This window comes from Orcinus orca, chromosome 7, assembly GCF_937001465.1.
Source record: "Orcinus orca chromosome 7, mOrcOrc1.1, whole genome shotgun sequence".
Taxonomy (NCBI): Eukaryota; Metazoa; Chordata; class Mammalia; order Artiodactyla; family Delphinidae; genus Orcinus; species Orcinus orca.
This window is the reverse complement of record NC_064565.1, coordinates 105,269,435-105,294,788: the sequence shown is the minus strand read 5'-3', so window position 1 is coordinate 105,294,788 and position 25,354 is coordinate 105,269,435. Positions and strand designations below refer to the sequence as shown.

The 25,354-nt window shown below is 43.2% G+C and overlaps 2 protein-coding genes and 1 long non-coding RNA gene across 7 annotated transcripts in view; 1 reads left to right on the top strand and 2 right to left on the bottom strand.

Annotated features, from left to right (window-relative positions):
- Positions 1-9,109, top strand: part of FARSB (phenylalanyl-tRNA synthetase subunit beta) — a 66,115-nt gene extending 57,006 nt beyond the window's left edge. For all 3 annotated transcript variants that reach the window (XM_004262656.4, XM_033426781.2, XM_033426791.2), the window contains one exon: positions 8,828-9,109. In XM_004262656.4, coding sequence (XP_004262704.1) covers positions 8,828-8,979 — 152 coding nt within the window. In that variant the 3' untranslated portion in view covers positions 8,980-9,109. The remainder of the gene's footprint in view (positions 1-8,827) is intronic.
- On the bottom strand, positions 7,566-13,071 carry LOC125965061 (uncharacterized). Its single transcript, XR_007478548.1, has 2 exons — positions 12,042-13,071; positions 7,566-9,265 (listed from the first exon to the last, which is right to left on the bottom strand). It is a non-coding gene; the product is annotated as an uncharacterized LOC125965061 (long non-coding RNA).
- Positions 13,072-17,373: 4,302 nt separating this feature from the next.
- Positions 17,374-25,354, bottom strand: part of SGPP2 (sphingosine-1-phosphate phosphatase 2) — a 125,327-nt gene continuing 117,346 nt past the window's right edge. For all 3 annotated transcript variants that reach the window (XM_033426799.2, XM_004262658.3, XM_033426798.2), the window contains one exon: positions 17,374-20,854. In XM_033426799.2, the coding sequence (XP_033282690.1) occupies positions 20,303-20,854 (552 nt within the window). In that variant the 3' untranslated portion in view covers positions 17,374-20,302. The remainder of the gene's footprint in view (positions 20,855-25,354) is intronic.

Genomic DNA, 25,354 nt, shown 5'->3' with positions numbered 1-25,354 from the left:
CTTTTGAATGTTGAAGCCAGCCCATAAAGAGTAAACAGTTGAGCAGAAATATCAGATTAAATGCCTTGCTCTAAATGTCTCCAGAACTTCCTGTTGTCTGTTCTGTGAGACCTGTTTTGATGCGTCCAGTATTCATCAGTAGCTGTTAAATATTTTATCAATGTTGTTTTCGCAGCCACTACACTTTGACACTCTTCTTCCAGAAGGGAAGGGTTTCTGCTTATTCTCTTAATCCCTAAAGGCCCCTAGCTTGTTTGTGAACTGCATTCTCTGAACAAAGATCTCCTCTTGGAATTATTTTCCTGGGCTGCTTTGATGCTTTTTTTTTTTTCCACCAGTGGAACTGAAAAAAAAGGTAGTAAGTAGTTGGTACTATGCAAGGGAAAATTTTTTAAAAATCAGTGTTGTACAAAATAAGATCAGTATAATCTTATATTAAGTTTGTGGTTTGTTGGTACTACTATTGCTAGAAGTCCACTCTTTAACATTTTGATATGTAATTGAACTATACAATAATTGGCATTGTTTTACTTGTATGGTACTACCTTTGGCAAAAGGAAGAAACCAAAAAAGAGCAACAAGTAACATATATGTTACAGGAGCCCTATTTATAACAGTGGATAATTGGAAACAACTCCAACATAAAATACTTCAAGAACAATTTGGCAGACTACTACATATAAATATAATGGCATATGATAAACGTGAATTATAAACTAAGTTGAAAAAGCAGATGTTAAGATGGTACAGACTCTAATTAAAATGATAGGGAGGGGCTTCCCTGGTGGCGTCGTGGGTGGGAGTCCGCCTGCCAATGAAGGGGATGCGGGTTCGTGCCCTGGTCCGGGAGGATCCCACATGCCGCGGAGTGGCTGGGCCCGTGAGCCATGGCCACTGAGCCTTCACGTCCGGAGCCTGTGCTCCGCAACGGGAGAGGCCACAGCGGTGAGAGGCCCACGTACTGCAAAAAAAAAAAAAAAAAAATGATAGGGAAGAATACATTTTGTTGAGCCCTAGGAGGCATGATCAACTGTGATATAGTAACCGTAACTCTTGTGTGTTGGGTCAGGTCCTTCTGTTGTGTTAGCCCATGTGATTTAGGACTTAATTCCTTTATGCCAGTTTGTTCATCTGTAAAATGGGAATGATAATGTCTGTCCTGTCTGTACCACAGTGTTGTTGGGAGAGGCAGATATAAGAAGTTGGGACAGCATTTTGGAATGGGTGATCACTGTCCAGAGTACCCTCTGGGTAGATACTAGGTCTGCCCTTCAGGAAGTCAGCATTATATAAAAGAGTCACAGACTGGGGTTCAGGAAGGAACTGGGTTCTCAGCTCTGCTGTTACCTGGCTGTATGGTTTTCTTAACCTCTTTGGTATCCATTTTCTCATATTAGAAATAAAGGCATGGACAAAATCACTGCCAGGGTCATTTCCAGTTTTAAGATTCTGCGGGAGTTTAAATGGTTCAGAAGCAGTCTCTGCCGCAGGGCAGGGTCTAACGTAGCAGCTCTTTTTCTTCGCCGTTTTAGATGGTGTCACTGTGGTGCTTATTTATCTGTTTAAATTATTCCAGTCTTGTTTCAGGAATCTGGAACTTATTCTTTAAGGATGCCTATGTTATATGGGATTTTTAAAAATGTAGTTCTGTCTTCCCTGGAAAGCTCTAGGTTTTGTCTATATCATGGTGTGTTAACAATATTGTAGAGCATACTTGGTTATGCCCTAAGGCTAGAGGTTGTCAGTCTTTTTTTTTTTTTTAAAGGTTTTGTTTATTTAATTTTAAACCAGAGGAGGTTTGCAAACATGAAATGGACAGCTTGACCAAAAGTTTGAAAACACTATTCCCTAGGCCTTCTGTGCCTTGGGGCCACACGCAGAGGTGTTCACTCTCTGGCCTATGCTATTGCTTGCCTCGGGCAAGTCCCCTAATCTCCTTGTGCTTCACTTTTTCCATCTGTAACTTGCCTGTCCTTGGGGCTTGGCCAGGGCTGCACTGGGACCAAGTCACTCCCTTTACTGGGGATGGAAGGAGATGAGTAGAAAGCAGCGTACTTTGTTTTCACAATCTCATTATTCTGTTATTCTTCTACACTCCCTACTTGTCTGCTGAAGTATAATTCTGAAACTACAGCACATCTATGATAATGACATGTTTGAGGTTATGTTTATTCCATGCTGGCCAAAGGTCTCAATTGAGTAGGTTAACTAATTGTGAAATTACAGATGCAGTCTCAAACACTCTACATTTCCATTCTTTCCTTTAATTAGCCCTAGAACAGTCTCTCTATTGTTGTTGTTTTATTATTTTACTATAACTGTGGAGAAAGTATTGATAATACCTTGCTCATATTTGGTTGGAGAAATTGTCCTTTAAAGGTTTTTATCAGATGAAAGACTGGGAAAGACCCATTTTATTGACCCAGGAAGGCAGGATGATGGTCCATACCTTTTATTTTTGAGTTGTTATTCTGTATCTGTCCAATGAACATTTAAGAAATGTGAAAATTTGGGAGGAAATGATTCAAGTGCCAGACAAATGTAGGATATGATGGCACTATTTTGGAATAGGAATTTTCAAAACAAGCCAATAGACAGGGCACTTGTTAACCTAGAGTTAAAAATCCTTTGGTTTTACACAAATTAAAATTGAGACGGATTTAAAATTGCAACTAGATGTATCACGTTTAAGTTCTCCTAACTTTTTTTTTTTAATATAAATTTTCAGGGCTTATATTGCTTCTTTTTAATAAATTTATTTGTTTTTATTTTGGGCCGTGTTGGGTCTTTGTTGCTGCGTGGGCTTTCTCTAATGGCGGTGAGCGGGGGCTATTCTTCATTATGGTGCGCAGGCTTCTCATTGTGGTGGCTTCTCTTGTTGCGGAGCACCGGCTCTAGGAGCGCGGGCTCAGTAGTTGTGGTTCGCGGGCTATAGAGCACAGGCTCAGTAGTTGTGGCGCACGGGCTTAGTTGCTCCACGGCATGTGGGATCTTCCCGGACCAGGGCTCGAGCCCGTGTCCCCTGCATTGGCAGGCGGATTCTTAGCCACTGTGCCACCAGGGAAGACCCTCTCCTAACATTCTTGACCCTCTTCAGGTTATGAAATATGAGTATGTGTGTATGAGAGACAGTTAAGATCAGACTTTAAACTAGATCCTAAGGGCTTCCTCCTGTGAGCGCAGGCTCCCGCTCTGCGTCCGTGTTGTGGGTGTAGGTGGGCCCAGTGCTCCTCTCCCGTCCAGTTGCCTCTGCGTTAAGGGTTAACGAAGTCTGCAGGTGTGTTGGGATTAGCACTGTAAAGTTGTGTAAGGGGTTTTTCTTTCTTTTGATCTTCAGAAAGGGATGAAAGATAGCCATTAAACTCAAGGGATTAGGTCCCCTCTCTTTAAAGACTTTAGGTACCATAAATATTTCACTTCAGATATAAGGTGAAGACTTGTATATATCTGGGGGGAAATGGGTGTTTTATATTACCAGTTGGAAATTATTCAGTCTCCATTTACAAATTAAATGGTCTTTGCAGAGAACTTCTCTTCCAACCCGGAGTGTACTAAGATCTGAAAAAAATGTGTGTTTATATCGTGGTAGTTATGCCAATTTTTCCTCCTCATATTCCTAAACCTTTTCTTTTTATAAGTTCATGTCTTATCTACATTGTGCCTTTTCCGCCCTGGGTGCTCCCTCATTCCACTGAGGCACTCCAAAACTCCTGGTTCTAAAACTTAGAGAACAACCACCCTTAAGAATTATACCCTGCTCACATGTTATAAGTGTGTGGTCGGGTTTTTGGGGGTTTTTTTTAAGCCTTATATTTTGTTTTGTTTTGTTTTTTCCTTTAAGTTAACATTATTTAGAAAAGGAAAGTGAGGTTGATGTGCTGGTGGCATAGTTAGTTATGGTTACTACATTTTCAGAAAGTGGTAGGAGACCAGAAGAAAGTCCTGCGTGGGAAATTATAATTGCAGCCCCATTCTACTCTTGGCCAGTCACCTACTCTGTCAGTTTCACTCCAGAATGGAACATTGGGTTTTATTTTATTTTTTTCCCTTTGTGTGATTTCCTAGGATGGGTTACTGGACGGTGGAATGGATAATTTTATATGTATCTAATTGTATTAGAATTAGGGCCCCGGGGGAGGAAAGGATAGGGTTTGGGTAGATGCCAGCCCTAGAGTCAGCCTATTAAGTGATTACTCCTTCCTCCCACCCCATAATACATCATCAGTTATTTAGAACAGATTTAAAACACATTCTGTTGGCCCAGTGGCTTACTATATTTATATAATTCCGCATTTTGTGTTTTGTCCTGAATTTGGGGACTTATGTGTGGTTATTTTTATTAAAGCTCATGATGATAGCTTCTATTATTGGCTGTGGTGTATGGGATACACTGACATTCCTTTTCCAGTGTTCCCCACCCTCCTTTTAATTTTGTTCTTTTTATTATGGAAAATTTGATAAAGTACCAGATTGAAGGCAGTTACAGTATGTGGATTTGAACCCCAAAGTATGTATTAGTAATGTGAAGAAAGGGAAAAGTAAAATTGTATGAGTGGATGATTTTTAGAGATGGATTATATAAAATACCAGATGAATTAGTTGAAAACAGCCAATGGCAGGGGTATTAAAGATTAAGGAATTAAGCCTCATGCTTGATAACACCATGGAGCTTTCAGATTAAGGGTCTGCTCAGTTACCGCCTTAAGCTTCTACTTCCGATGCTTCACAAAATTATAGGAATAACTCTATGTGTAAAGCTTATCCGAACCTTGGGCCTATAATATTACTCCAAAAGAAAGACGGGGGCAAAAAGAAACTGTGAAAGGTGTTTGGCAACGAGCAAGAGAGGGAGCTCACAAACTCTTTGAAGGTCAATTAGCCAGAAAATGTGCTGAAGACTGGGTGCTGTGCTGATTACTGGCCCAAGAATTGCCCCCAAGGTCCTCAAAGTGGTCCTGCCGTTTGAGCACAGAGAGACAATTATAGACCTTGAGGAGATGCTACAAAAGCTTTAATTAAGGGACTTACTTACACCCCACTAAGTTCTGGAAATTAAATTCTTGTTTGTGCTTAACTGATGTTTCTTTTGTCTGGGTTTCCACATGTACTTCAACAGAGGACACTATTTTTCTCAAGTCTGTTTTCCGTTCGAAGCCATTTTGCTGTGATGGATACCAGCAAAGCTGAGGGTTTAAACGGTATAAGGAACGAGGTAGAAAAGTGGGCCGAGAGGCTTTTTGCTGGAGAGTGTTTTGGGCACAGGTTGAAAATTGTAGTATTTATGTACCTTGGTACAACAGTAAACCAGAACTCTGTTTGGGCCTAGATGGGTGATTAAAAGAAAAGGAAGGTACTGCGTAGAATTTGAATTTCAGAATTCCCACTCACAAGGCAGCATGATTTCCCTTGAATTGGCAGCTTTATGACTCTGGACACAGCAGGCTGCTCTTGTCCAGAAATATTTTTGTTTGCTAATGAGATCAAAGTAGCCTCTGGCTACCATCCAGGTCTGATTTTTCCTAAGCCTAGACCCATATTTAGGTTCCATTCAGATGTGACTTCTTTTACTTCTGGAAAGACTCTCATTTAAGTTGCCTTGGTCCTAACTAGAGCATTGTGATCACATTGATCCGCTGAGCTCCCCTCCTGCTGATGGAGGAGATGCTCTCATCTTTGAACTCGGGCCTAATTGCTGCCTTAGTGGGGTGTGTTCCCTTTTTTTTGTTAGTGAAGCAATTCTCTTTTTCATCTGCCCTTCTTTGAAGCCATTCACTTCTGTCTGCAAAGTTTGGTTTGAACCATAAAGATTTTTTAAAAGCACTGAGAAATGCTTATGTTCTAGTAACTTAAAATTGTCTCTCAGTATTTCTAGTTCACATACATCAGTCAGGTGGTACAGTTTCTCTCTGGGCCCCTTACAGACTTGAAGGCACTTCTGTGTGCCTCTCAGTTTGTCTGAAGGAGAGACCTTTAGCCTTGCTGTAACTCAACAGAGGCATCAATCAGCAAATCTTAAGACCTTGTAGAAATGAAAAATGGCAAGAAAGTTAAAATTGTCATCACAGGTTAAAATGTGCAGTTTTCGGCAAAGTGGAGTTTATACAGAAATCGCATTATTGGGCTTAATTTTCACATGTGGATGGGAAGGGGAGCGTTAGCATTGGATGAGAGGGCAGAGGACCCCTTTGGTGCCTGCTTCACCGCAAAGCAGCTCCTCTGTGGGGAGGGCCTCTGACCCGGGACAGTTTAGGATGCTGTAGTGACTGGGACGGGTCCGTGCTGGGCTGAGAGCTTTTGATAGGTGTCATTTAGAATGTTCCCACACCTGGATATGTTTTAAATAATGCATAATATGAATTTCAGTTCTTTTTGCTTTTCTTCGGAAAGGGGGAAAATTCTATTTAATGATATGAATATTCTTTTGTTTGACCAAGTATTTAGCTGGTTAGTGAGCTTCAGCAGTTTGGTGCAAACTTCTGGAGAGAGAGAGGTCCAGCTGGCTTATCATGCTTGCCAGCTGAAGAAGAACGTGACTGAATTTTGCTTAAAAAGCTCTGATTCAAAAAGTTGCTTTATGACGTAAAAATTCTAAGTTCTTATCTCTTAGGCTTTATTTTGCTAACACTGTCAGAGCTAGCACATCTGGCTTAGATTCTAAAATAGTTTGGTTTTATGCTTCAGTTAAAATGAATCCAATCACATTGGAATTTGAAGATAGATAAAGAAGGATTTGGGTACAGTGAGGATTCTTAAACATAGCAAGGTTATCAGGGAAGTTCTCGAAAACTTCCTCTCTGAATGGCCTTTAAAAATAATCTGGAAAAAGAAAAAAATAATCTGGTATCTTTTTCAGATAGTGTAGTTTATTCAGATGTAATTCTGTATAAGGGGTGCCAGGGGTGATGGAATAAATGACTTTGGGGCAGGCCTTTCAGCTCTGATTCTTGGTTATACCACTTACCACCAACACTCTTACAGACTTGTCATGTGAATATTTATTTGGTGGCAGAGGGGGGTGGTCTTTTTTAGGGGGGGGCCCACACTGTATGGCATGCAGGATCTTAGTTCCCCGACCAGGCATTGAACCCATGCCCCCTGCATTGGGAGCATGGAGTCTTAACCACTGGACCTCCAGGGAGTACAACTTATGTGTTTTATTTTTGGCCTGGTTTTATCTTTTAAGTTAGGTTTTTTATTTTGACAGAATTAAAACATGCCATCTTTGTCAGATTTAGCAATATTTGTCTCTCTCTTAGGCTGTACATTATCGATGCAGTATGGTTTCTGTATTATTTTATTTGATCCCTCTCTCCAAGTGTGGATTAATGCACGTAGCCAAACAATTATGAACTTCAAATGCAGTTCATTGAAATTTTTGCTTTAATGGTGAAACAGAATTATTTAGTTTGGGGGCATGTGAGAAACAAGGCCACCTTATAATTCAACCAGGTTGCTTTGGGGTTATTTAAGAATGACAGTTAAAAATATTTTTCAGGAAAACATCCTTCTGTATAATCGTCCTGTGTCTCTGTGGTGTGACGGGTGCTAACTTAATGGTAGCGCGCACACACACACACACAGTTCTGTGTTTCTTCCTTATGCTGACCTTGGAACCATTAGTAGAGACTCAGAAGTTTACTCTTTCATAAATAACGCACTCACTCTGAAATGGCGGGCTGGAGGCTTGTGGCTCGGCATTTTATAGTTGATGCCAGTAGATGTTTTGGGTGAATCAGTCAGGAGCTGCGGACCTAATCCCTTTACAAGTTGGTGATGAGAGAAGTGAGTCAGCATTGGCGTTAACCTCAGTGGAGTATGGAGCGTTGATGCGTCCCTGTGGCACTGGTAACTTAGTGACTCTGCAGTGGGCCTGTACGTTTGTCTGCTCGCTTGTTTTTAGCTGTTTAAACCTCAAGAACTGTTACTGGGTTAGTAAGCCATAGCCATGCCTTGGCACCCAGATGGGGAGGGAAGCTTCTGCCTGTCTTGAGTAGATCAGAGGCCAACCCAGCCTTGCTCTGGGGCTAGCCTCTGCTGCAGGTTTACAGTAGATGTGCCAGAACTGCTTAGGAAGTTCTCTTTCCCACAGGAATGTGGGTCACATTCTGGTACAAGGCCTACGCCTGCCGATGACAGTGCAGCTCGCGTTTCTCTATGGAATGAGGTAGAAAAGAGTGATGTTTTGAATAGTACATGAATTCAGTGTAGGCTTTAATCCAGCAAGTATTACTATGGAAAAACCTGTTTCAAAACAGGTTCTTCCCAGGCAAAGTCGTTGGTTTTACATTTCATTTTTCCCTTTGTCCTCTGTAGAGCAGTTCCACGTCTGCATACTTCCCAAGTCTTCTCCCACCCCTGCTCCTTCAGCCTCCTTTTCTTCATCCTTCCTGGACCGCTGTGATAAAAAACACAGGGCCCTGATTTTCATATTTGCCCCTAACCTTTTCTTTCCTTATAAAATGCTTCTTTTTTTCAACATCTTTATTGGAGTATAATTGCTTTACAATGGTGTGTTAGTTTCTTGCTTTATAACAAAGTGAATATAGCCCCATATCTCTTCCCTCTTGCGTCTCCCTCCCTCCTTATCTCACCCCTCTAGGTGGTCACAAGCACCGAGCTGATCTCCCTGTGCTATGCCGCTGCTTCCCACTAGCTGTCTCAAATGCTTCTTTTTAAGACCAGAAAGTGTGAGGGAGCACTCTTATTTCATGGCCAGTGGTTTAAAGAAGAATAGTTATTTTTCAAAGTAGACTAGTGAGCTTTCAATGTTAAATGTCTTGACATTTTTTCCAGGAGAAACGTTGATCTTTCTCTCCCTGTTTTTCAGGCCCTGCATTCTTCCCCGGGCGATGTGCTGAGATCTTTGCCCGGGGTCAGAGCATCGGGAAGCTGGGGGTCCTTCATCCTGATGTTATCACCAAATTCGAGCTGACCATGCCCTGCTCCTGCGTGGAAATCAACATTGAGCCGTTTTTGTGAAGATGGGTCTCTGTTGTGTGGTTCTCGCCCCGAAGGTCCCTCTCTCCTCCTAGGTGCCCTTTAGTTCTCCCCACAGTAAGTCAGTCCACTTGTGCTTGTGCATTAATGTTGAATAAAGTAGAAAGCAGTGTCTGGCTCCGTGGGTGGTACTGCCATCCCCGCATCAGGCCAGCTTGTACGTGAGAGCCCAGTGGGGGGCCAGGAGCTGTTCTGAGAAACAGAGAAGCTCTCCACACATCAGAGCCTCTCACCATCACGTCTGCAGGACAGAATCCTGTTCTTTTCCCTGATGACATGAGATAGCTGATTAGAGCACACGTACGAGATTAACTAAGAATTTTTAGTTCTTATTTTCTATGTTTGATGCATGTTCATCACTGGGAAACAATAACAGCATTTTTAGAAAACTTTTAAGAATTAGTGATGGTGTAATAGTTACAGCCTTTGAAGTCATCTTAAAGTGAAAGAAAAATGCACATATATTCAAAGTATTTGAGGGTGCATCGGTATTGGCTACTCTGTGATACTCAGAGATGGGGTTTGTGGACACACAGCACAGATTCATTCTGCTAGAAGAGTTAAAAGGGACACACTGGTACCAGTGCACTATGAACATTAGGAAACAATGAAGAACTTATTTTTGTCCTAGGCCATACATTTTATTGTTGTCAGTGTTATAAAATCATGGCTTTAAATAATTAATATAGCTACTAGTTTCTGTCTTATTTTATACAGAGGTATTAGGTCTCTCCTTCTCTGAAGCTAAGCTTCTGCCTTGTCTTAACCTCCTAATTTACTTTAATACTTTAATACTTTGATCTAGAATCCTCCAGTAGGTACCATGTATTGAAAAAAGCTGGGTGTAATGTTTGAGAAAAGTTCTGTTACTGTTGAGATGATATGAAACACAATAAACTGTAAAAACAACTTCAAAGTAAGTCCCTGTAGAAATAGCTAATAAGGATAGACAAGAATTTTGTATATGGAGCTTTTGCTGCACCTAATACTAATATTACTACCTTGAATCAGGGCAGCAATGTCCAGCTTAGCAAGATTTGTGAACGTACAGACTGCCATCTCCTCCTTCCCAATCCCATTGTAAGCTGATCCTTACATTTCAGTAATGAAGTGAGATACGCCCATTAAAAATAATGCTCGTCAGAAGGTTTGTGTCCAGCATTCATAGATTTCTTATAACTTAAGACAACCCAGTTTTTAAAAAACGGACAAAAGATGTGAACAGACATTTCCCAAAAGAAGATAAATAAGCACATGAAAAGATGCTCAACATCATTAATCATCAGGGAAATGCAAAGAAAAAAATAAATACGAATTAATATGGCTAAAATTAAAAAGACTGACTATACCAAGTGTTGGCAAGACTGGAACTTTCATGTGTGGCTGGTGGGAATGTAAAGGGATAACGGCCACTTTGGAAAATAGTTTTGCAATATGTTAAATCATGAAACATACATCTGCCATCTAGCCATTCTACTCCTAGGTTTACTCTACTCATATGGCCATACAAAGATTTTTATGCAAATGTTCACAGCAGTGTTATTCAAACAGATGAATGGATAAACAAATTATAGTATATCTATACTATGGAATGCTTCTCCGCCAAAAAAAAACGACTGATACTCAGAACAACATGAATGAATCTCAAAACACTAAGTCCAAGAAGCCAGATGCAAGACTACAAGTGATTCCATTTATATGAAGTTCTAGAAAAGTCAAATTGATTGACTGGCTAGAGCCTGTGGAAGGGAAATTGACTGCAGAGAGTTAAGAGGAAACTCTTTGGGGTGATGGAAATATCTATACCTTAATTAAGGAGGTTGTTAAAATGTAGGTTACACCTCAGTAAAGCTGGGAGTGAAAAATTAATGCAACATGTTGTATTTTAATACGAACACCAGCAGATGCACACAAAGGGTAAAAGCATGAATTTTAGAATCGGCATGTCTGCACATGATGGCTTACTGGTCCACTACCGTTAGTGAGACATTCTCCCCCAGTTTCAAGTTCGCTATGATTGAAATCAGGGTGAGTCATGTGATAGCCATTGTTGAAGTGGGTGGAGCCATGAGTTCTGTTAGCAGCCAGCCACCTGGATAATTTTTGGATGGTCAGAAACAACTTGTAACTGTATATCCCAGCATGAAAGGGGTAAGATCAACTCCATCCATCATGTGGAGGTTTCTGCCCTCTGAAGCAGGAGACAGCAGGAAGAATAACAATATCGGGTACATGAGAAGAAGAAACGAATCTTCGGCTTAGAGTGGAGGCTCCGCAGCCAGATCGTCTTACACTCGCCCCCGTGAGGCATTTGAACTGGAGCCAGAGCAGTCTGTGGGCACTGCCTGCCAGAAAGCTTTCACTGGAGAAGACACACCTATGTAGTAAAAACTGGGAGCCCTCGTATTAAAAGAGGAATTAGATATAATTGAGTCCTGTTCTAGCTTACAGATAACTTCTGCAGCCTGACATTCTTGCATTACTCTTCAGTTTATATTTTCACATGCGATTTTGTCTCAACATTTTAATTTCTTGGTTTAACAATTGTAGGAGGGAGTTAGAATAGGGATTCTCCCTGACTTATAGGATGAGAACAATTGACAGAGATTAATAATGTGCCCAGATGTCACATGGCTAAAACGTGGGTTTGTGACGCCTAGTAAGAGTGACGTAGAGCCCATGGGTCACTCAGTGTTTGGCGTTATTTACCTACTTACCCAAATGCTGAGGTTTTCTTTTTTTAACCAGTTTTGTTTTTTATATATAAAATACTAAAAAACACAAAAAATTAAAACTTCACTACTTTAAAAAACTGTACAAAGTAAGACCATCCCAACCTAATTTACCCTTCCTCCTGCAATCCTCTAAAGTAACTAACCGTTGTTAACAGTTCACGTTGTTTCTGACGTTTTCCTTAGACAGTCAGACCCACACACACACGGGGTCATGCTTTACTTACTGGTTTCTATTTTCTATAGTGTATATCATGACATTTCACTTAATATGTCCCATTTTCCCAGGCCAGTACCTTTAGACCTACCTACCTTTTAAATGATACAAAGTCCTATCGCGTGGATGTCCATAATTTGTTCAGCTGTTCCTCTGCTGATGAACCTTCTGTTGTTGCCAACTCTGCAATTACAAAGAGTGCTCCAGTGGACTTCCGTATGCCTCCCCCTAAAATATCACTGGCTTAGGGACCATGAAAAACCATCCCTAAGGATGCAAGACTGTAACTATCCGCATTTGGTATTGTCTTAGATATTTGAACACCACACTGGAATATCTTAGATGTTTCTTAGATGTGACTTTTGTTCTTGAGCTGTATATAATCTCAGTACGTTCGATTTCTCAATGCAGGGCACATGAAATTCTGCTATTACCTTTCACACAGGAGTAGCCTAACTAGGAACCAGCTCGCCTAGCCACTGCCTCTGCCCTCGGTAGTGATGGGCTCAGCACACACAATCTTTTGTCTCGGTGTTAGCCTCTGTGCTTGGTGTTTCCTGTAAATGTCACTGACCCCAGTGCTTTGTACTGACTTGGCTCTTTTGTCTGTTTCATCCAAAAGCTAACAGGTGGCCTTAAAGCAATACAACTGCCTTCAGCAAAATATTTCCTCTAAATAAGAAAAGCATTTGACATCTGCTCTTCTGAGTTGTGACTTACTATAAGGAGCTTGAATAATTTTATGTATATAATTTTTTTTTAAAGTAGAGGATGGGGCTTCCCTGGTGGTGCAGTGGTTAAGAATCCGCCTGCTAATGCAGCAGACACGGGTTCGAGCCCTGGTCCAGGAAGATCCCACATGCAACAGAGCAACTAAGCCCGTGCACCACAACTACTGAAGCCCACGCATCTAGAGTCCGTGCTCCGCAACAAGAGAAGCCACCACGATGAGAAGCCCACGCGCCAAAACAAAGAGCAGCCCCCGCTCACCGCAACTAGAGAAAGCCCGCATACAGCAACAAAGACCCAACGCAGCCAAAAAGAAATAGATAAAATAACTTAAAACAAACAAGCAAAAAAACTTAAAAAAAAAAAGTAGAGGATGGCATATGTAATCAGATTCAAGGCAGGGCTCACCTCTGGGACAATCTGTGAGCAGCTCCCTAAGGCCCCTGACCAGAGTCCATGTGGGGCAATCGGCCTCCCTGGACAAAGGCAGAGGAGCCACGTGGCAAGTACTTGACGCCAATCCGGGTGATTTTCATTTCCACTACCGCCTGCTTTGTTTTCAGGTTGCCTGCCCACCTTCAACTTTCTAGTAAACAGAAAGGATGACTGTAAACATGTAGACTGTGGGTTGAACAAACACCTCCAGGAGAGGGTTTAATTGAATTATGTAAGGCTAAAGCCCTGTTTCTTCTCCCTCATGTGACCCATGCAGTGCAGTAAAAATATACTTGAGGCCCACACTCAGGTTCTTCACTCCTCATCCATAGGTTTGGGCTTGATTGTCTCGGTTTAAGGAAATCAGGAACATGACATGTTCTGCATTAGAACACATTTTGAAAAAGCCCTCCCCCACCCCACCCCCAGGTGTTAGGAGGTGCTGGCATGAGAGAACTGCTCCAGCATTTGAATTATAGGACTTGTCAGACATGCAAAGCAAATGTGCCCTTAAATATTAAGACAGAAAAGTGAGGATGTTGAGGAAATGTGCCTGCTTGGTTCCAAACCTGGTAGAAAAAGAAATTTCCTACATTCCGCCCACCCCTGAAATGAGTACCTACTTAGGGCCAACAAGAAACCAGTTGTAATGGAGGCAAACCCGTGTAGACATCCACACTGGTGCTGAAAGGCTACTCAGAGACGGACGGGATTCACTGGAGATCTCTTAGCTGTGACTGTCGGGCACAATGTTTAAACACAGAGCACTGGCAGTGAGCCTGCGGCAGATGAAGTAAAATAAGCCAGACGGAAAGGTGCCCCAATAGCAAACCATGCTGTACGGAGGAGAGAGATCGTGTAGGTGAGACAACCTGTGGGAAACACTGAGCACCACTGTCACGGGGAGGCCCTGGACAGGGTTTGTTCTGGAGCATAATGAAAACAAGCATGGATCGGCTGGACCTGACTGACCTCCTCTCCAGTCTTCAAGTTAGTTCAGCGTCTTGCATCCTAGTTGATCCATACATGTAGTCTTTACTCCCTTCTTCCCAAGGAACATTTTCCTCCTTTGCTTACCCATCTACAAATCCAAATGAAATACGTAAAGCAGTGGTTTTCAACACATTAGACACCAGGCAACGAAGGCCAGTGATCCCCCGAGAGATAGAAAAGAAACAAGGTGAGGCCTGTGATTCTCCAGCTTACGGCCTGGAGAGAGTCCAGGCTGTGGTGCAGCGGTGGGGACCGAGGTGGAGGTCGGAGGTCTCCAGGAGTTGAGATGGAGCTGGGAGTCCACAGAGGCCGAAGCGGCTAGAGTTGGCAGGGAAGCCGTAAGAGCCGAGGAGAGATAGGCAGAGGCCCCGCCCTTGAGTCTTAAGTTGAGCACTGCCAGTGAGGGAACTGCTCAGGAAGAGGAGACCGCCTGGAACATCCACAGACGTGAGGGAACCGCCCTGGGAGCCCACACGAGGTGGGCCGGAGCTAGCAAACCTCGGAAACCATGGGGAGAGTACCCAGAAGGGCTTTGCCTCCGTAGTGGGGAGACCCAACTCGAGACTAAGCGTTACTCTGGTTCAACCAATAAAGCTTAAAAGTAAGGTCCAGAAGAATCAAACTACTTCCAAGGAATGAACTGCATCCTAGAACAAAGAATATGTATAGTGATAAAAAAAATATCCAGCACCCAACACTGTAGACGTCACAGTATCTGGCATCCAATAAAAAAAAGTATCAGGCAAAGAAAGTGGCAAATACAACCAATAGGAAGGGGAAAAATGAATAAAAAACAGACTGAAAAATTACCTAGCTGATAAAATTAATAGACAAGGATATTATAACTCTATCCCATATCTTTAAGAAGCCAGAGTGAAGACTGAACAAGACGAGACGTGGAAGATGGATATTTTGAATTTCTAACAATGAAAAAACTATGACGTTGGAGATAAAGTAGAAAGGGATACCCTGATGAAAATACTATTACCTATTTAATAGCAGCAGAACTGATTGACTCACTTCATGAAGAATTTACGTTAAGCTGTGGTTTTATTCCCCCACAGCAAAAATAGTTTTCCAGCCAAATATTTTTATCAGTGCCTAATTAAGATGGCTAAAATGGTCTGTGCTTAGTGTGCCCTGTGCACGGTTTCCCGTCACAGGGTCATCCACCTGGTTCCCACAAGACACTGCGGACTGGAAGCCCAGGAGACCCTGGCCCCTATTTAGGCTCACGCATGCAGGTAGATGGCATGATGGCAGTACCAACTGTCACCCTGCCCCACCCGCAGTGCTCTAAGGCTGGCTTTGTGTGTATTGAAGAGGCATTGACATTCTTTGAAACTCTCCACTGAGAAAGAATCTGGCTTGTGCTCCAACCAAGGGGACCCTGATGTTATAGCGAGAGAGTGCCAGCTACAGGTGCCAGCAGGTGTGCTGAGTGTGTGCAGCAAAGAAGCGTCCCAGCCGGAACTCCAGCTACATCCCTGCTTGTCTTGCTGGCTTTTGCTTGCTGTACAGACAGGCGTGGAAGAGGAGAAAGGATTTTGGCTTCGTATAGATTTCCCTTGTCTCATGAGGCTACAGTTTTAAGAATTTAACATTCTATTCACGGTCCACATTCAGCTCTCATTCTTCTTAGTATGCATCCTGTAAGTAGTCAAGTCTGCACTACAGGTGTGCCCCACCTGAAGAAAACAATGCGTGCGTGGTGTGTCTTATGTTTACAGAAATGAAGAAGTGCCATGCCCTATGACTTAAAGAGCAAATCCCTCAGTGCACTTAAAATTCACATTTAAACAATCAAAACACAGGCAGCTTTTAAGAAAACATCTATCCCATAGAACGAGATACGTCTATACTCACATCCCACTTGTTTCTGGTTAACCTTTCTTACTAGAGAAACAGGGCTTGGTTCTTGATCATCAAAGAGCAACGTGGAGTATTTACAGGTCCTGGAAAGAGCCAGGATCGTGGTAAAATGTTTTTAAGATGAAGTTTCATGGGACTGCTTCAGGGAGCTGAGCAAAGAGAAGAGGGAAGAGGCACGGGCGCCAAGGGTGCAGACTGAGTCCCTCGTTGCCGTCCCGTCTGCTGAGAGACGAACGAGGACATGGGAATGACAGGTTCACAGACGGCAGAAGGGGAAGGCACCCACGGGTAAATATTCGAATGAAGAACAATGAAAGGAGACTTACCACCTGTAGATGTCAACTCCTCTGGATGGTCCCATGTGGAGGCAAGGAAAGGGACTAAAGAGCTGCTTCTGCTTCCTTCCTGTTCTCGTGATTCGGTTCTGCAACATCAGAGCCCCTTGCTCACCGTTTTTCCCACCCCTGCCACCACTGTTATTCCCACACACACTCACCAGCACGGGTGTGGTCTGTCTTTGTTAGAGCTGGAGGTTTTTGGAGAAGTGTCTCTGGCAAGCTGTGCCCTCACCATGGAGTACCATCTCATACCTCCTGTGCATCACATCCCTGTGCAAACCCCATCTGTTCTTTTTAAGCCTGGCTCACACACTGCTTTTCCCACGAGCCTCCCTTGAGTCACAGACCTCAAAGCTGGAATTCCTCTCTCCCTCTTCTCAATTCACACTACAAAGTTATCTTTTCCCTACAGCCTTAACACTTTGGGTCTCGATTATAATTTTCTGAGCCTGAGTCTCCTCTCTCTGGAGAGAACTCCACAGGGCAGATGAGGTCCCATCCGGCCTCAAGCATGCAGCATATTAGGTATTAATGAAATACACAGCATTCAAGGTACAAATAGGTCCCAGCCTCAGCCCTGCAAAGAAGAGCGTCATCAGCTTTCGGCACCATTTCAAATAGCGAAGGACGCCTAAAGGCAGAGCATATCGTTGCAATGACGTGAATGTGAAATGCGCTCATGTCCATTTTGTTCAGCAGACAACATACTCATCTGTAAAACACACTCATCTGTTTTACTTACCTTTACCAGCCTCACCTTTAACACTTACCTTTCAATACATAGTGACATTTATCTCTAAGTATGGTTAAGAGGATGCTCTTTAGTATCAAGGACTTGGAGGATAATTAAGCATGCAGTCTTACCACTTACTTCCTGTTCATCACACCTGTGGCTGCTGTGATGCTCACCAACATTTGCACGTGACTGAAGCATGACAGCGACAGAAAATTGTACAGCCTCCTGTTTATTTTTGTCGTCTCTTCTCAACTCAGGTCGCATGAACCCTGAGGATCTGGGGGAAAAAGATCTAGGGAAAAAAAATTCCAAGGTAGCAGAACACTGGGCTTTTAAAGCATTTAATAAATCTTAAAAATGATTTTATTTTAAAAAGAATAAATTTACATATGGTACATAAGACAGCTGAAAGTTTCCAAAATAGAAACCCGGAGCCTATGGCCCCGAAACACCGCATGCTTTGGTTACACTCGGGAAGCATGAGTCGCCTATTTGGGCAAGAAAATCCTGTGCTACGCTGTGATCTGCAGGCACGTGGAGGGGCGATTTCAGCTGTTTAGGGTTTTTAGTTCATGGTCTCGTCCGCGTTTTCTTTTGCATATTCTGTTATGGTGCAAGTCCGAGCAAAGCTGGCCTGAGATGATGGCTGTTTAAAATGACAGTCACAGGATGATGTCCTGGTCCAGAGAGCTGGTGGGCTGGGGGCAGGATGAGGACCGCCAGGAACAGGGCGTGTGTTCTTCCTGGAGGGGCCAACGACCCCAAGGGCTCTGCTGTCACCATTTCCAAGTTCAGGACTGGCCAGACCGCAGGTCCTAAGCTTAGATTGGATACATCACGGTGAGCTGGATTCTGAAACTTCATCTCCAGGACTCCCGCTCAAGAGAGGCTCTGGACCAAGCCTGACGCAAGCCAGCAGGGGGCAGTCTTTCCCCAGAGAGAAAATCCAAAGGTCAGAGACAGGAGGCATAGTCTTTGAAGGGGCGTGTGTGTGCGTGCGTGAAGGAAAGACTGAGAGGGTGTGAGGGTCTAACAGAGTGAAGCGCTGTGTGAAGTGAATGAAGAGGGCTGGCCGAGCTGCAGTTTGAATCAGGTAAGGACTTTTCCAACCAGCTTCTAAGCCACAGAACTAGTGCTCAAAAACTAAGCTTGGCCTCACCAATATGCACATTTTATTCTTCAGATGCTATATCAAGAGACTTTGAAAAGCGACCAGTCATGACAAATCCACGGGTCTTTCTTTAACGAGCTGTGGCTAACATATTCATCCTCAATCCAAATTGTGTAAATACAGCCTTAAATATATAATACAGCTGATCGCAATCCTATTGCTGGGACTTAAAACGAAAGGACATCAGTAAAATGTACACACACACAAATGAATCACCCACACCCACTGCTGTGACAGTGATTATGGCCCTTCTCAAAAGATACAAGTGGAAAAGGCTGATCCTTTTGCTAGTTGGCTTCAGAGAAATCAACTAAAATCATTTCGCGTAAATATTAGCTAGCACTGTGACCTCGGGTTTGGCAGCCTGTGGGGACGGAGGTACAGGGAAGTGCCCCGTGCACTGCATTGTGGGGCAGCCTAGGGCAGGGGTGCCCGTGAGCTGGGGCATCTCCCCATCACGGTGCCACAAATACTGGTCAGAGTATGATCTAAAAACAGGCAAACGGCAGGTCATTTTGACCCCTGCCTTCTAACTATGAAAAATGTCAGAAGAATTTGAAGGAAAATTAGGATGTCTTACAATTATTCTTTTCAATAAACTGGAGCATTAGGTCAAATACTAAGGATCATCACAACAAAAAGGCCAGGGTGCGTATTCAAAATCAGGAGAAACGGTGTTCAGTTTTCATGCTGGATGCAGAGGTAAGGGCCTGACTCTCCAGGCAGGCTAATTTTCCCCCGAAGTGTGTGCATGGTGAGGATGCAAGAGGGTTATAAATCGTTGGCTTCAGCAGCTCAGGCGCTACACGCAAAAGACACGTTGTTAATTACATGTTGATACTCACTTTTAAGAACATTGTTGATACCTGTTCCTCCTCATTCTTAAGAACTGAAGAGGAGCCCCTGCAGGGGGTTGTCTGCATAATGACCACCTTCCTAAGTCTAAGGACTCTCCCGAGATTTAAAGGGTGTTGTATTTTGTTGGCTTCTTTTCCTAAGAGAGGCTGATGTGGTTCTTGCATTAATTACCCTTCAAATTGCCAAGAGGTGAGAAAGAGGTGGGAAGATGGAAAGGGAGCCACTGGTTCTATTCAGATGAGCAAATAGATTTAGGAAACTAAGTGGAGGAACAGTGTCAGGGAGGGAGGCCTATTCCCTCTGTCAGGCCCCAGGAAGGATTATGTTCCTCTGTTCTTCTATTGATCCACTTTCACGGACAGACAACACTGCCTTCCCAGTTTGTAAGGAAGCAAAAAAGCTGAAGCAGAGGGCTTGTCCCAAGTCATTCTGATGCAGGACAGAGCAGGACACTCAGATGAGGTGAGAAGGGAGCAGCCAGTTGGGTTCATGGGTCAGAAGAGGATAGAAATGGTGCCTGGAATCTTGCAAAGTGTACAAACGAGGAGGAGAGGATCCCTGTCCAGTATGCACCTGACAGAGACCAGGATGCATAAGGAAAGCAGGCTCATGCCCGTGACCTCGCCAGCTTTGCCCCCGCGTTTCATGCTTCCCAGCGAGGTTCACAGTGCTCTTTCCCCCCAAGCAGGCACTGTCTAATGTGATCATCACGACCAGAAAGTCGCCCTGTCCAAGGAACGCAGTTTCACGTGGCGCCCCCTTTCTCTTGGACCAACATTCCAGTTTTGGAAATGAGACTCAGTGCTGGGCAAGGTCACAGCTGAAAAGGAACGCCCGACGTCCAGCCTCCTGGATCATGCCCGTCTCTTTAGGCTCTCCAGAACCCAGGGGGGCTTGTGGCCGTTCCTAAGCCAGGCCACAACTCCTGCCAGCCCAGGACTGGTCCAAAGTCCAAGTAATGGACAGGGTGGGGCGCCTTAAAGAACTCAGCTGGGGGTCTGCCTGGCTTCATCTGCAACATGACGCTTGCAGGCTAGTGGTCACGTGAGACCATTTTTCCTTCCATAAAGCAGCAACATTTATCTCAGGTATCAGCAAAACAGACATGTGACTTAGGGAATTTTTTTTTTTTTTAAAGAAAAATGTGTCGTCAGCTTCCCCACTCAACAGCTTTTTGGTGTCTTGCTCTCATGTCCAGTGAGCTAATTTCCCACCACTTGAGGCTCACAGTAATCCCAGAAACCTGTGTAGCATTGGCACGAAGGTGGTAGCACAGATGCCAACCGACGTGTAGGTGACAAACTTGTAAGGCACTTCGATCTCCAGCCTCTGCCTGGCCTCCTTGTTTCTGGTGACCACCTTGAACCAGGAGTACAACACTTGCAGCGAGAGATTTTGTACGAGTTGACGAACCAGGAGAATCAGCACAATTCCCACAGTAAATTTGGTCAGACCCAAAACTAACAGGTCGCTGGTGAGCGGTGGGATGTTCTGAATAACAGGGAGGGATTCCGTGGGCTTGGACACGAGCTGGAAAAAATGGTTGATCCAGAATCCTATGGTCACCCCAGCGCCGGCAGCCATGATGGTGGTGGTGTCCGCTCTGGTCGGGCTGTAGTAATCAGACACGGGGTAATTGTAACACAGGAAGAATGGTACCACCAGGACACACACAGGGAAGAGGGGGCTGGCCGAGTCCAGGCGATCGATGAGGGTCCAGGCGGGGTAGGTGAGGACGATGAGGATGGCGGTGATCAGGATGCCACCCAGCACATCCTGCAGGAGAGACACGGATGATGTACATCAGGTGAGTGCTCCCCTGTATACAGGTATAATTTTGATTCAAATATAACTGATTTGACATTTAAAATACAATTTTTGTATTGTTTTATAATACTTTCTTTTTGCGGTACGCGGCCCTCTCACTGCTGTGGCCTCTCCCGTTGTGGAGCACAGGCTCCGGACGCGCAGGCTCAGTGGCCATGGCTCACGGGCCCAGCAGCTCCCATGTGGGATCTTCCCGGACCGGGGCACGAACCCGCGTCCCCTGCATCGGCAGGCGGACTCTCAACCACTGCGCCACCAGGAAAGCCCTAATACATATTTTTAAAAAGTACAGTTGTAGACATTTGAAAATAGGAAAAATACAAACCACAATCACGCTATTCATGCTATGTCTTTTCTTCCAGTTTTTCTGTCTTTTGGAATAAATTATTTTCTTAATGCATAGCTATAATCACACTGTTCCTTCAATCTATCATTATTATTTTTTTTTTTGAATTCTGTACTTCAAAAAACTTTGGGCTGCGCCACACAGCTTGCAGGATCTTAGTTCCCTGACGAGGGACCAAACCCAGGCGATGGCAGTGAAAGCACTGAGTCCTAACCACTGGACCGCCAGGAATTCTCTTTATTATTTTTGATTTCATAGTGTATCACAAGGGCTGTCGTGATCTTCACAGAGGTGGCGTCATCCTTTCTTGGCAGGCAGGGGTCGGGGCTGCAGCTGGCTGGAGCAGGAAGCTGGCTGCTTCGGGAACCACTTCCTAGCAAGCACACCGTCATTACTTATGGAGCGCGTTTGTCTGGGGTGGTTTGAGAAGACGCTGTGGATGTGGTGGTGCCAAAGCTCCACCATGCCCGTCTGGGTACTACCACTCTGTCTTCAGAGACAGAATTTCAAATAGTGTATAGATTTCACCGGGTGTGTGCACCATGCTTGATTTAATCAATCCTTCTTTACATTTTAGATTCTGGTTTTCTTTCTTGCTTCCTCTGACCCTCCCACCTTCCCTATTTCTTCCTCTTTCTCTCCCTCCCTGCTTGCTTCTTTCCTTAAACTCCTGTTTAAAATATTTTTAACTCCTTCATGTCATCCACTTTCTTCTTCCTTTAGTGTTCTCGCAGCAAAATTCATTAGATGAATTCTTTTTTTTTTTTCCTCACACACACTGTATTTTATTTTTACAAGAGATAAATCAACTGACACCAAGCATTGTAAATGCATGACCACAACAAAAGCAACAGTGATTGCAATTACCAAACACGAAACACACTCATACTAGGTCATGATATTGACATTCAGTCCAGGAATCCTCCACTGTAACAGCTCCTTTACTTTGCAGTGAAAATTGATTTGTATATTTTTACCTCTGAGTCCCTGTGGGATTTTTTTTTTTATTCAAACAGAAAGTCACAAAAACTATAATCATCCTCATCAGTTCACTCAGTCCCATGTAATTAATTTTTTTTATCTTGATCTTTTATGAATTCATCAGTTTTCCATTAGAGTTCTGAAAATGCTTATTCATTCAGTTCAGCAGTATAGTCAGTTACCAGAAACCTGTACTTGTCAGTCTTTTGCACGAATTCCTTGAAGATGAAACCCTTTTATAGGAACATTTTTGCAAAAGCATCAGAGTACTCCCAGAACTGTCTGTAAGTGACAAAAGACTTAAAAATGACCACGGTTAAAGATTTGATGAAAGTTCATAGTAGTGCAATTGACAAGGAAATTTAGTTATTTCTGAGATATACATTTTAAAGTGATAACTAGAATTATGACTTATAACATTGTACCAGAACATATAAGATTTTTAGAAATTTCAGGTAATGTCTGAAACATTTATATTAACATATTTCCATACAAATAAGGTGAATTCTTAATGTAACCAAGAGATGAATACATCTAAGTCAGAGAATGAGGAGCTTGCTGTGGTTCTGTTACAAAGTTTCACATGGATTATTTTGAAAGTTTAACCATTGGAAAATTGAAACACTTTCCTCAATGTATTGGAAAACCTGGGAAACACCAAAAAGTAAAACACATGCATTGTGGAAAAACTGGAAAGCACTGAAAAGTATAAGAAAAAAAAACCAGATCCTTATTTCCACCGCCTACAGTTAACGCTGTCTATATTTTGGCATGTTGCCTTCCACTTTTTTTTTTTTCATATAAATATAAAGTAGAACTCTAAGGGCTTAGGTTTGTTTTTTTTTTTCTAATAGCTTCATTATTTCTCTTGTTTAGTTTCTAATAAAATGACATCTGATTTGAGTGAACAATGGGTGAGAATCAGACCTTAGAAATAAACACTGAGGCTACAGCAAATTTCACAGATTAGAGGGCATCCATTCTTCCTTCCAGTGCCCATGTGTGAGTGCCTGCTATATGCCAGACACAGTGCTGGAGGATCCAGTGTGAGCCAAGCAATCACCACCACACTTAGGCAGAGCTTACAGCTTAGTGGAGAGACAGAGGATTACTGTTGTTGAAGAGGGAAAGGGATAAGCCTGTGGATCTCGATGGTCCCTTGGGGCTGGAGAGTAAAGAGTAAACACAGGTAGGAGACACTTCCCACAGGGCCCTAGAGTCCAGTCCGCTTCCTAAAGCCTGCATCCAGGGAGAAACGTGAAGCCACTGATGTCGCTCTCATTGGGTACCAACATGACAAGTTTCTGACTGCAGTGAGGAGAACAGATAGGAGAGGGGCAAGCGTGGGGGAAAGCCTTGTGTCGCTGCATGTCCTTCACGTGGCACCTGGGCTTTACCTGTTCTTACTTCCGCCATCATCCTTCTCTTCAAATATCCCTCAGGCTTCACGGTCTCCGTGATCTTTCTCCCCATGACCTTCTCCTGTGCTATGATTATGCACGGATGTTACTTTATTTTGGGGGGAAAAAGGAACAATCCTTCATTTAAGTTTCCTGGTTACCAAAACTTGAGCCAAACTCTTGAATTGAATTTTCTACACCTGTCATCTCCACTTCTGCACCTTGAAACACAAGTGCTGTCAACCTAGACCTAGATGATACACCATTCTCAAAGGCCGCTTACTAGACATTTGCTGGTTGTTTCTTGAGCATCTGTCTTTGACCCAATAGCCTCACACCTCCCCTTGGGGATCCATGAAGTTCTGGAAAATTATGGAGTTGGAGCACATGACCTAGGTAGGCCAATCAGTGCACTGTATCTCCTGGTCACCGTGATTGGTGGAGGGGTGGTCATGTGACCTACACCAGTCCAATCAGACAAAATTGTGGGGGTTTTGCTTGGAACTCTTGGAAAGAGATGTTCTTTCTCTTTCTGAACACTGGGCCCTGTGGACTGACACCCTTCACTTAGCAGACCTTTCATATTCAGCTTTTATTAATATTACCCTGCACCATCTTGGCTCTTCTCTGACCTCTAAGAAGTCTCTTTCTTGGTTTCCTCCTTTAGATCCTAATAGATCCTAAACAGGCATTTTCACAGATTCTGTCTTCAGGCTCTGTGTGTTTTTCTCTGTTGAATAGTTTGTGTAGTTTCTATGTTGTGTTAGTTTCTGCTGTACAGCATTGGAGACATAGATTTGAGTGTCACGCTGGTAGAGAATGGAGAGATGAGGCCATGGACCTATACAAACTTTTCAACAGAGAAACACATGTAGAGCCTGAAGACACAGTCTGTGGAAATGCCCATGTTTAGATGCTCCAATAAAAATTTTAATTTCAAAAAACCGGTCAAATAAGCTATTGTATAGTCATTGAGTGGAATACTATGCAACAATAAAAAAGCGAAGTACAAAAGAAAAAAAAAACAACTATGTCTCCAGGTGTCTCTCTCAAACTTTAGTCCTGCCTCTTTAGACTGAAAGCTAGACATTTTCATTCAGACGTCCCGTCAGCGCCCCCAAACCAACTTGTCTAAGATAAAAGTCACCAAAATGAAAAATGAGTAAAGGAAATGAGCACTTTATAGGAAAAGAAATACGCATGCTTCTTAAACATATAAAATATACCTAAATTTACTCATAATAAGAAGTGGAAGTTAAGCTATGCTGAAGAGAAATTAAAATTTGCATTCACACAAAAATCAGTACACAAATGTTTACAGCAGTTCTATTAATAATCACCCAGAACTGGAAAAAAGAAACCCAATGTCATTCAAGGGGTAAATAAACTGTGCTACTTTCATACAATGGAATACTTCTCAGCAATAAAAAACAACAAACTACTGATGGAGGTAACAGCTTTGATGAAATCTCCAGGAAATTATGCTGAATGGAAAAAGCCAGTCTCCAAGGGCTACATGCTGTGTGGTTCTATTTATATGACATTCTCTAAAAGACAGAACTACAGGGATGGGGAACAGATCAGTGGTTGCCAGGATCTAGGGGCAGGGGGAGGGTGTGACTACAAAGGGAGAACATGGGGGACTTTTTTGGGGTGACGGAGCCATTCTGTGTTGCGGTGGTGGTTACTCAGATCTATCCCAGTGTTAAAATCCAGAGAACT